The sequence below is a fragment of the Triturus cristatus genome, chromosome 2_1 (genome assembly GCF_964204655.1).
Source record: "Triturus cristatus chromosome 2_1, aTriCri1.1, whole genome shotgun sequence".
In the NCBI taxonomy this organism is placed as follows: Eukaryota; Metazoa; Chordata; class Amphibia; order Caudata; family Salamandridae; genus Triturus; species Triturus cristatus.
This window is the reverse complement of record NC_140581.1, coordinates 113,904,932-113,917,366: the sequence shown is the minus strand read 5'-3', so window position 1 is coordinate 113,917,366 and position 12,435 is coordinate 113,904,932. Positions and strand designations below refer to the sequence as shown.

The 12,435-nt window shown below is 43.9% G+C and overlaps 1 protein-coding gene across 1 annotated transcript in view; it reads right to left on the bottom strand.

The window, feature by feature from the left end:
* The window catches only part of ARID3C (AT-rich interaction domain 3C), a 548,993-nt gene that overhangs the window by 16,458 nt on the left and 520,100 nt on the right, over positions 1-12,435 (bottom strand). The window contains exons 4-5 of the mRNA XM_085628417.1: positions 3,567-3,750; positions 918-1,162 (exon numbers count right to left, since the gene is read on the bottom strand). Coding sequence (XP_085484543.1) covers positions 918-1,162; positions 3,567-3,750 — 429 coding nt within the window. The remainder of the gene's footprint in view (positions 1-917; positions 1,163-3,566; positions 3,751-12,435) is intronic.

Below are 12,435 nucleotides of genomic sequence, written 5' to 3'. Positions count from 1 at the left end.
AGGTAAACATATAGGTGAACATTTTTTTTGTTAATGGAATGAGGTGTCACCCTTAACTACAGAGAAGCACATGTGTCATTGTAACATATATAGCCATTAAAACAGGTTATTTGGAACAAGAGCAGTAAAGTCGGGTTTCAAGTTAATATCCAAGTAGAGAAGTTGAGAAGTCCCCAACTTCTGCCTAGCTCATTCCAGTTAGAATCACTACTAAGGGCGGTGCAACTCACAGGAATTTCTTCTACCTATGGCCGTCATACAAGGCATGGAGGTCTCGGGAACGAAAATGGGAAAATTCCCACGACGTTCAGGGACCTTTGTATTGTGCTTTTCAGCAACACATTTCCACTTTAAGGGTTTGGTGTTTAAATGTAAAAGAGAAAGCTGGATAGACCAAAAAAAGACCCAAGGCAGCCCAAAGGGCATTCAAATGTGATGATAGTGAATCCCATGCACCGCTTGATACATGGTGGAACCCACAGTCAAGCATCTCTAAATGTGGTGGGTGATGCTCCACCAGAAAAATTATCCATTAAGAGTTCTCTGGTACACTGTTGCTTACTGAGAATATTGTTTAGAGGCATACTGGGCAAGTAACAGATAAATTAATGGACTCGCTTTCAACATCCCTCAGTAAAAAGTATCGCCTTTCAGTCAAAATCCTTGAACAATGTAACTTAAGGGTGTGCTTTAAATGTGTGATAAACAAGTCAGCATAATTTGAAGTTGTGACAAACAAAATACCCTTCTACACTGTACATTATAGGCACATTTTGGGGCTCTCTTATATACATGCCTATGGTTCATGTCCTGCAGTGCCTATTTAGTTTGGCTCAATACCAGGTGTATACTCAGATTAACTCGGAAGCAGACACACATGTGCGTACACACACACACACACACACTATATCTCTCACCTTTCTTGATCGGCGTCATATGGCTGTACTGCCCTCCATTGTGCGCTGTAATAGTGAGGGATGACATGGGGATCTTTGGGGAGCTGAGCATGGTGGGCGTGCCTACTGGCGAGTAGTTGAACATTGACGACCCAAAGCTCTGCCGTCGACCTTCTCTCCTGTTGCTGTCGATGGCGGCCTGCAGTTCTCCGGGTGAACTGAGCCCTCGCTTTTCACATTCGTAAGGGTACAGGTATTTCATGTATCTGAAAAACAGCGAGAGCATAAGTGACTAGGGATCCATACACCACAGATGCAGATATTAGTAGCTTGTGTACCACTGTGGCCAGAGCTTGGCTGAGGCACTGGGTTGAGAATCAGGATCCTTCACATCATGATCACTTTCCACGAAGGCACAACTTGCAAGTCTTGAAATGTTGCTGACATAGACTCTGAGGCACCTTGAAGCTTCTGAAGCACCTTGAAGCTTCTGTACCCTTGGCCTCGCACACCAGTCCCACCGTGTACGTTCATGCCTAGTCTGCAAGTAGGCACAAGCTTAGAAACGGGTGCCTGTTAGTCTGAATGATAGAGGAAACAGATTGATATCCGTATTCACTTACATGGATTGCTCACAGACTAAGACTTAGTCTCCCTACAACCTCTGTAATTTTAGGATCTCATTGATGTTGAAGGCTATGCAGTGAATCAGACAATCATGAGTTTGTTTCTTTGAGTCAACAGGAGTTCACTGGACCAATCAGCATTGATTAGTCTGCTCGATGCAATCCCTTTGAGAGAAATACTCACCCTAATGTGACAGAGAATCAGATCCAAAATGGTATTTCATGTTCTGCTGTAAGTGAGGACTGATCACTGATGCAAGGGAACGTAGAACCACTCGGGTAGGACCGCTCAGTTGAGAAAGCATGCAATGTTTGTATTACCCAGATCTGTTTGTTAAACATATGATGAACTGCATATCCTGAGATGGGTGTCTTAACCGTAACCTTAGCTCTCTCTTGGACTGTCACACTGTGCCATCCTGGTGTACAGATCACAAGATCTCAGACAGTCCTCCTCCAACTTACACAGCCCTCCTTTCACTCCCTTGCACCCCGGATTTGGCCATTTACCTTGCCTGGCTAGATATGTGCACTTTAGCCCAGTCTCATTTTCTCCTACACAAGATCACATTCCCAGTTCTACTACTATTAACTAAAGCATGGCTGGGCCTTTAGGCTGGCCACGCTCCTTGTAAATGGCTAACTGCGTTATTCATCCTGTGTGTCAGATAGGACTCCTATTGCAATGATACATCGTGATCTAGCAATCTATAGATAGATTGATAGATATATCCATATTATACCTTTTCAGAACTACTTGCAGCAGCATAGATGCACTACCTCCGTTTCCGGCAGGCAGGGTATGCTGAATAGACCCTGGACTCTGTTGATACCTACACCTCTGGCATCTGCTTGACAGAGACACTGGACGCGAAGGCCAGGAGGGTAAGACAAGATCCACTGCTGAGTCTTGAAGCCATTAACTTTTAAAGAACCTGAAGAACCTAATGCAATCTCCTCCCTAAAGAAGATATCAAAAACAATCACCAATAATGCAAACTATTTTCCCAAAATTGACAAAATAAAAAATTAAAACGTATTTTTATATCTTGAAAGAAACCGTTACCGTGCCTGTGGCCCATAAGGAAGAAAAGCAGTTTTCCACCCCAGCTGAACCAATATCTCAACCATCACCACAGAGGAAAAACATATTACTCCAAAGGGGTCCTTAGGGCTCCTAATATCTTGTGCGTTCCTTAAAATCCATGACCTATCCAGCACTCCCTAAGCCAAGTCTTCAGTGAACCTCTCCTCATTCCTCCCCTTAAAGAGAAAAATGTTTTTTAATCTTTGCCCTGTCAAATTGCCTCAAGCCTTAAAAAGGACTTTACACCCCGCCCTGTAACCTGAACGATTCTTCTCATTAATGTTAATCGAGATCTAACCTTTCTGGGGCCTTGCATGCACTATTGTATTAGTTTGGGAAAGAATAACTCCCTCTGTACCTCTCTCTCTCTCCTTAATAGATGTACTTACAGTGTCTGCTTAAGGTCCTTCCATCAAGGCCTTTGTGGGCCTAAGTAAAACACCCTCCCTTGTGAACCATAATTTTATCTAAAACTCATATTAACGTGGACTACATATACCTTTCTCCCATCACTGGGAAGGCATTTGTGACCCAAGGACAACCTCAACACACCTTCAATAGGGCAAACATAAGTCACACACATGGATGTAGCTCCTGGCAAGAGCTTAGTAACGGGTCATATGTCACTGACATGAAGATAACGGCATTCTCATCAGCTTTCACATGCATGCATGAAGCCCTGACAGCTTCCTTTTGCATTCTGAACTTACGTCACTGAGGTGAACGTAACCTGCCAGCTTCTTACTGGATTCTAAGCATGTATCCAATGCAGCCATTTGCTTCTTGCAGAACATACTGCAAGCACATACCTCCAACAGGTTCTCACCGCAGTCTGAGCCTGTTACACAAACACCTATAGAAGAACAGTCACTAATGGCTGTGTTCTGAATACGCAACACAGTGACGTGGAGTCTAAATAATGAGACACGCACCGGCGTAAGCCCAGCAGCTACTTACTGCGTTCTGAGTGTGAAGGCGGCACTCGTGATGGAGGTGGGCAAGTTAAGACCCTTGGTGATCTCTCGCCAGATCTTCTTGTTGATGACCTCCACCAGCCCACCCTTCTCCGTCACCAGTCGGTAGAGGCTGTAAAGGTCCAGCACCTGTTTGGCCATGATGGGGATTCGATTCACTGGGGTACCTGAAAGGACAAGAATGTGAGATGTCACTTTAGGATCTAGAGTGTGAAGACCAGGACCTGGATCTAACAGGCACATGTTCGCTACTGTCGAGTCTATATCGACAATTAAACCTGCCCCGACTGGGTACATATTCTTATGCATTGCTAGCTGTGCTCAGTCACTGCTGCCAGTAAAGGTTGTGCATGGTACTGATTCCAGATCTCGCATGTGTCCTAAAAAACGACCATCAATCATCACAGTACGGCTAGTGAGGGTCTCTATCCTACATGAATGAATGCATTTGGGGAAAGGTTTGCACGCTCCTAACTCAAACATCTTTTTGTAAGGAAATGATTGAGTATTCTGGTATGGAAGCCCCATTGTCTGTGTTAACTTCAAATCTGTCTGAGTTCTGTATGTCCATCTACCAGTGTACATCTGTATCACACCGAAGCCCTACAGGCTGTCTACAGATCATCTTGAATATCTTGATAGTTCTGGGGAAGGCCTGTTCCTCCGCGATGTCACATTCCCAGTGGGATATGAATCAAAGACTTCTAGGTCCTGGTGGTAAAACCTAAAGCACAGTGCTGGCACTTCAAACAAGGCATCAGAAGCCACTTCTTCTACACAACCTTATTGTGACAAGTATATCTGAGACACAAGAGGAAAACACAGCGGAACAACAAGATAAAAACTCTTCTGAGCACTTTTTTTTAATACCACTGGGTATGAGGGATAGAGATAAATAGGATAGCAGCAGCCACCACGCCAGGCAGTAGTCAGTGAGGCAGGACATCAGCTACATCTCTGCACTTCTGCGTAGCTACTTCTTCCTCCCTTGTATAGATGTTAATGTATGGAAAGTGCTGTCCATTGATATGTCAGTCTGTCCTTCGGCCTGTGTAACTATGTATATGTCCACTTTCTGTTGCTGGCACTGGTGCATGCAGTCTCCACCAGCACCATGGAACCCATCACTGTGCACTACCACCTCATTCCTGCAGGGGTTCAAGATCAGTGAAGTGAGTGACAGGCCCATGTCACCCTCGCCGTGACGTTCTGCCACTCAGGGCTCAGTCCCGTTCTAACTGAAATCAACCCTAATCACGCCTGTTGTCAGCAAAGTCTATCCCATCATACAGAAATAGCAAATATATTCTGTTTCACGCTTCCAAGGACCCTTATCGAGCAGATTGGGTTGCAGTGATGTCAAGTACTTGCCGTCTGCTCTTCCACTTCAACAGCTGACGGCCCTCAAACTAGATCAATCCTGCATGGTGGTCGTCAATAAGTCAGAGAATTGAGAAGGGATTTGCTTCACCCACAGCACGAACGGGTCTCACACTTCAATCCAAGGTTTGACAAATCTTTGTGAGGAGCTTTGTCCATCAAAAATGATTTACAGGACAATGCAGCGAGACAAGTCAATTTATCAAAGTTTTACAAGAAGACATAGCTCTCCTTCAGTTTAGAAGTCTGAACCACTGGCATTTCACAGAAGTTACAGATTTTACTGAAAATATTGCTACAGATATTACTGTCAAGTTGCAGATCTATCTGAAACCAACAGAGAGCCAAGACTGCCCCCTATAAACCAGCGAATGTTGGAATGATCAGTCGTCCCCGATAACATAGCATTTAGACATCTGGCACCTACAGTTAGGTTCCAGCAACAGTTTGAGAGATGCAAACAAATCAACAGGGTCACTACAGTCTGAAAGAGCCCACCAAACATACATGAGTGTCTGGGTCAATCATTTGCAACTGCCTTGTCATAAACCGTACCTTGACATGTAGAATATCGGAGGATGTTGCGAGGAGTATTCAACATTATGTCTGATATGATGTCTGCTGTTGTTACCCAGAAGGGCATCACTGGTCTGTGTGGACTGAGACTGCCTCCCATGAGGGGGCTGCTGCTGCAGCTGCCCTTGGTGTTCAGCACCAGCCTCTCCTCTGACCTCCATAAGATTAGGAATAAAGTCTGCGTTTGCATGGTGTCCCTGGCAGTCATGCAGATGTGACTTAGGTGTGTGTGGCTACCTTAAACTAGGTGGGGAGCTGAATCAAGCCCAGGCAGTATTTGGAAAGACAGCTACAAAAATCGACTCACGTAGAGAATAAGCATTATTGATATTGCATTTATGGATTACAATTAAATAGGACAGATTCACCTCCCAGTGCCCATACCACCCCCGAATTTGTTTCCTGACTTATTTCAGAACACGTCACAAACAATTTCAGAAAACATTTGCAAACATTATTCGCTTAACCAATTAAAGTCAATTACCTCGACTACCCTTAGGGACCCTCAATTTTTGGGTATATGTGTTCAGTGCACATACTACACCCAACCGTTTGCTGCAGTAACTTCACTCCTCGCGCTCAGAGATGCCCTAAAATCAGCTGAAGCGAGGTTACCGGAGGGATACTACACTCAGAAGGCCCCAAGACAACATGCACTCAACAGCACGGGATGCATTAAGTACATATTGCAGACCTGGCCATCTACACACACCCATGACGTTCAACTTCTGCTTCCTCGTCTTCTGTGCACGTCCATCCTTCTCAGGCTAGGACTGTGGTTAAAAGGGATGCCATGGCACCTGGGCACAATAACCAGCATGGCTTCTCACGGGTTATTTAGAGATCACACACTCAGCGCTCTCTCTGCTCCAAAATGGCAGGGTACGACCTCCCCAACTCTCCCCCTCCCATCCCGGAGAATTCTTATAGCACAACTGTCAAACAATTCACTAACAACCGCAAACCCTAAAACAATCTCAGTTCTATGGACAGGGGCGCCCTTGCCTACCGCCCCTGACTGGATCCAGGAAGGGAACTGCGGAGCCGGAGGCCTTCGCATCGCAGGAAGGGCCGCAGGTTCACTCCCCACCCTCCCTGGACTCACTCAGAACTCAATGGTTCCAACCAAACATTTTCACCGGCCTAGCGCCGAGTTTTTATACCGCCATCGCCCTGGTAATGAAAAATCCGGCTGCATTCATGGCTTAGCGCTGTCAATCAGCGCTTGCGATGTGTGCAGAAGTGCGCTCTTTGTGTGCTTTGTACAGAACGCCTGACCCGTGATAATTAACCTGTGCTTCCCCTCTGCTGCTTCATTGTGCGGCAGGATTGATGACAACCGCGCTCGATCGGATGCAGGAGTGAGTGCCGCACCGATCTCATAACTCCGCAAACAGACAGGAAGTGACAGAGGTGCCGGCCGGGGCGCGAGGCAGGGGCGAGCCGCGGCCATTCCGCGGAGCCCACCCCCGCTCTCGCTTCCTTAGCATTGGCACGGTGCGTCTCTTTCTGCTACTGGAACAAACACAGTAGTGCTTCCGTTAATACTTTCAGGTTTTGTAAGCACTACAAACGCATGACCCGGAACTAGTCAGACATCCCCAGGCTCTCTTGTGGCGTCGTGCGACTTCCGCCGTGGTCTGTCCACAGTATTCACACCTGGTTGGTGTGCTTACCTCCAATCCCTTGTCTGAGGTCAACACTCTTACAACTCCCATTGGCTGCTTTCCCGTGGTTTCACTGTCAGAATTGTACAAGCTGTGGCAAAGCCAATAAGTCTGGGCTTATGCAACATTAGGACATCAGAGCGAGAGCAGGAGAAGTCAGCAAGAGCAGACAAACAGGGCTACAGTTCTAAATTAGTCCCTAAAGCAGTTCAATGCAAGCACTCACAACAAAGTGGAAGGATACATCCACAACAGCTAATATCTGTAGGTGAGTGCTGTGAGAGTGGAATACTCCACTGGGCCCAGTCAACACGTCATGGTCAGTCTTAAGCTAATACATGAAAGAGGCTGCGCGACGAAAGTCAACGGTTAACCGAGGCAGACTAAAAGTCCACGCTACGCATATTGTTACCAATAGGTCTGTGTGAAAGTTGGGCCTTCTGCCACCACTCCCAACAACCTACTCCCATTATTTTGTCATGCTACTCATGTTCTCCAAAACTATTATGCACAGAAGTATTTAGACTTACTAGAAGGTAGAAATACTTCCAAAGCCCTAGGTAATGGGTTTAATGATTTCCTTTCTCAACACATCACCTGCAGCTATGACCAGGGGTGCCAGGGAACAGACAACAGTTATGATTCGTGGAAAGCAACAGGTGGTTTTCAAAGCCTGAATGGGGCTAAAGCAGAGCAGGCGCCTGAGGATGGAAACCAGGATCAAACTGGCTACAAGGGAGAAAGAGGACCTTGCATTAATTGCATGAAGACATCATTGATACAGTACATTACCCACATAGGGTAAGTAGGCACATGAAGACAGGGACGTAGGCCATCCTGGACAGATAGCCAAGAGATGAAAGGGGCAGCATCCTAAACAAGATAGACAGAGGACTTTAACACATACCAAGAAGGATTAGTAGTGGTACTCTTGTCTACAGTCAGCTCAGAGAGCTACGGTGAGGAATATGCTAGGAGGTTAGCTTGTGATCTGGACTATGAAGCAGGATGTATGAGGGACCCTCTATTAACCTATGGGCAAGAGGAAAGTAATTTACTAAAAACTGTCATTGTGCATCACATTCAAAAAGAGGTGGCACAAACCAGCAGGACACTAAATGCTTACCTGACCATAAAGTCTCTGGGAAAATATTAACGGCTATAAAAAGGAGTCGAAAGGTTTCAACTACACTACCATGTATTAAAAAAAAATGAAACCGTAGGAGAGAACTATTTCATCCTGAAGAAGGTGGCTCTAATTATGAGGATCCCACAGAAACGTGCTGATGCAATATTTTAAACTAATTCTAAAAGGCAATGAGTGATACAGTTAACATCAATGAATTATGGACACGCTGAACTCCAGATTATGACCAAAGAGATTAGTGATTCTAAGACATAAGAGTTTGTTTACTGTATTCTCCTGGTTATTGTATGTACATGTGTAGCTTTTACAATTAGTAGTTTCCTTTCAAACAGTTGTGTATTTAAGTGTATACTGTATTTTTCTTTTGCTGTTCAATTCCTTGCCTATGCACCTAGAGGACTAATTGCCGTTCTAACTATATGCAAATGAGTTTTTTTAACTGTTACTGTTTGATTTTAAATAATTGTTCAATCAATGTATAAAAAAAAATCTTTTTATTCAGTCCATACATTGTTCTTTTTATAAATAAAGAAAGAAGTGTACAGTGAAGGAGTCCTACCTTGATGTCTCCAGGGAAACATATGGTATGATTGTGAGCAGAATGTGAATTGGGTGTGAGATCTAATGAGCCATACCCAAGGGGAGCTTCTTCATATGACTGGATGGTCTAGTTGCACTGGGAGACACCAGATGAGGGCTAAACCCTAGCGGGGGAAGACGGAGGTATCAGTTGCGTCTCTCTTCTCAAAACATTTCATCATTCTGCATCTTTCAGGGATGCTACTTATTTTCACACCGTGCAACTATATAACCTTGTGATGATGCAGTGACTGCCACCAACATAGGCAAAAAAGTGGACAAACAGGAAATAAACGAGTTAAAAGGATGTGGTGAGGCTATGTCTGCAAATCCATCTATTGTACATTCATTAGTGTGATTTATCACTATTCCACACTAATTTGTTTCTAGATGCATTGACACTATGGGATTGGTAGGTGGAGTGATGGATCCAGACTGACATGTTGCTTTAGGTAAGTGTAGTGTTTTCCACCTCTCATAAGGGTTTAAGAAAATAAAGAGAGTTTTACAGTTTAGTACCCATAAAAGAGAGGAGACAGCAGCCTAGGAAGACATAAGATCAAGTGGGGTTGTTTGTGAATTTATCATTATTTTTCACAGTAAAGAGGACTGAATGTGGTTCTCTACACCAGGAGGGGGGATTTCTATACTTTTCTTTCGTTGACCAGCAAAGTAAGAGTTCTTCTGACTTGACTCCGTTGCTTTCCCCTGCTTACCTCCTTACCTTTCTTGCCTATACATATATTTTTAATCCTTTTCAGTGCTTCTCATTTTTAGGTGCCACCTAACCCAAACAGTCTTGTATGGTTTGTTGAACTTTTCACTGCTGAGTCAGATTATCTGGGACTTATAAATCACTACCAAAGGTGCCTCCAAACTACAAAAAGTCTGACTATGTCAGAGGCTGGGAGGGGAAAAATGGGTTACGGTGAAGCATTTCACTTGGAATGCTCTTTGCCTAGCATGAGAACTGCAGAAAACTTCAAGAGTGCCCTTTTTGTTTTGTATATTTTTTCCAATATGGCATTCAAAGCATCTGAGCATTTTGGATCCAGCTGAATGTGCCTCAACGAAGAGGCACTAACCTGAAGTAGGATACTTTCTCGAGGTACAATGTAAAAGTGGTGCTATATTAGGGATAAAGTACCCCCTGCTATACTTTATACAGTGTTTGCAAGTCACAGAGGAGTTCCATATAGAGGAACAAGGAGTTCCATATTGAGGAACAAGGCAGAAGGCAGAGTTCCTTAATAAGTTTATAGAACTCTGAGGTGGCTTGCAATATCCTTATCTTATACGCCAGGGGGTACTTTATCCCATATAATACATGGTCACACCATCACCTTTGCCACAAACCACATAAAAACCTTGGTGCGTAGATCTTTCATAGGAACGAGCGAGCATGGTTTAAAACATGAAGAATAAAAATAAAGCCTGTAGTGCAAAATTATGGTACAACGAGAAAATGTCCCAGTGGAGAACAATTAAAACAGATAAATCAATGCAAGAATGAATCAGTTGTATCTAAACAAAGTTAAGCACCACCATACAGTCTTTCCAAAAATGGATGTGATTTTATTTCATCACAATATTGAAGTTAATCAATTAATAAAGTACACAACAAATCCTAAATGAATATTTTTAGAAAAACAGGTGCACAGAGGGGTGAGGTGATAAGTGCATGGGAAGAATTGTGAGGAAGGACAGTAGTGCGCATATATACACAACAGTAAATTAATAGCGAACTATCCTGCCAGATGCATTAAATGTCAAATCATAACATAATTGCAGATATACATTCTCTGTCAAATATGTCTGACAAAATGATAAAGAAGTGTCGACATTTCGACCCTTAGAAGGGACAGCCAATTTTGCGCATTATGGGTGGGGTCTTCATCAGGACCAAAGTGACAGGAGGGGAGTGGGCACCAGTAAAAACAGCTATATGGCTTCAGTATATGAATAGGAAAGCTGGGCTATATAGGCTTTTAGATTTCTTCGTTGATCAATAACCTGTGGCTTCGGGCTGCTGGCATGACCAGTGAATCAGCTAACATGCTAGCAGCCCGAAGCCACAGGTTACTGATCAACCTGGGCCCTTCTTTCTTTTTGAATACTACGATCATCTATGAAGAAATCTGAGAGCCTATATAGCCCTGCTTTCACCCAGGCCCAGTGGCTATTGAGTTGCCCCATTGCTACATACTCTTTGTAGTGCAAAATTAAACACATCAAAAATATGTTCGCTATTTGTTGCAAACAGATATTAGAAAAACTGCAGTAGCTCAGAACATGTAGAAAAATGCAGAAAGATTCTAGCTTTTTTTCTAAGGAATGCAAAAAATAAACATGTTCTTTCCGCTTCTCACTGCAAGCTATTAAAATAGAGCACAAGAAAGAAAAGCAATGTTCCGTTTGTTGCTTTAAACAGCTGCTCCATGACCTGACCTGCCTTTCACCTGGGCTGATGGCTCTGGCAGCAGGCACTGTCGCGTCAGAACTCGACTGTAATAACTTATAATAGTTGAGTTCTGACGTCTTTTCTTTATAATCACGACTTGGTGCGTCACAAGTCGCCAATTATAAAGAAATTATTGACTGCCGTTTATACAGGGATTACAGAATGCCATGTATTACATGTCTATTAGATCCAATTTCAGTCCAACGACAACCCCAATAGAAGAACCAGAAGTAAGATCCCTCTCGAGGTATTGGGTAAAAGAGGCGGCCAACACCAGTCACTGCTAATTGGAACCGGGCAACAAAGGAGCCAGAAGAAGGGTCCTTCTAGAGGTACTGGATAAAAGAGATAATCTACACCTATTATTTCGAACTCCAGCAAGAGATATTAAGGGAAGGATGGTTCCCAAATGGTACAATCCAAAAAAGGGTCACAGGAAGATAGAAAAGATTGGCTGTTCTGTGCGACATGCCTTCCCACCAATGCAGTCTTAGTGGTTATTTTGGATTGTGTTATCTGATAGTGCATCACAGCCCTGTCCACATGATTCTTCTCGCCAAAAGATGCTGCTATAAGAACCCTTAAACACAGTGTGGCACAGATCAACCTGCCATAATAAGGAATGGGTGAGAAGTCCTGCCAAGGGTAGGACCCCCAAATTTGTTCTGTTGCAGATCAGTCCCTGCCTCCCAGCACCAATCTGATTGTTTATTTCGGTTACATTGCCAAAACCGGACAGTAAAATGGAAACCTGAAAAAGTGTAGTGAGAATGTGTGGTGAAAGGTGCAGCTTCCTTCTAAACTTTGCAGACAGGTCTGCTGAAGGCCAACAGTTCGCATTTCCTTTCCAATTCACACTGCGTCCTACGAATGAGAAACCCAATAATGGTGCCGTTGTTGGACTAATTTCCTTCAGACCATGCCTTGCGCAGTGTTATTCCCTTGATATGCAACATGCTTCTACAGAAAGGTCACCGATATTAGAGATCAGACAACCTTAATAAGAGGCTTCAGAGGCTTTTCCCTTTTTAATGAACAATAC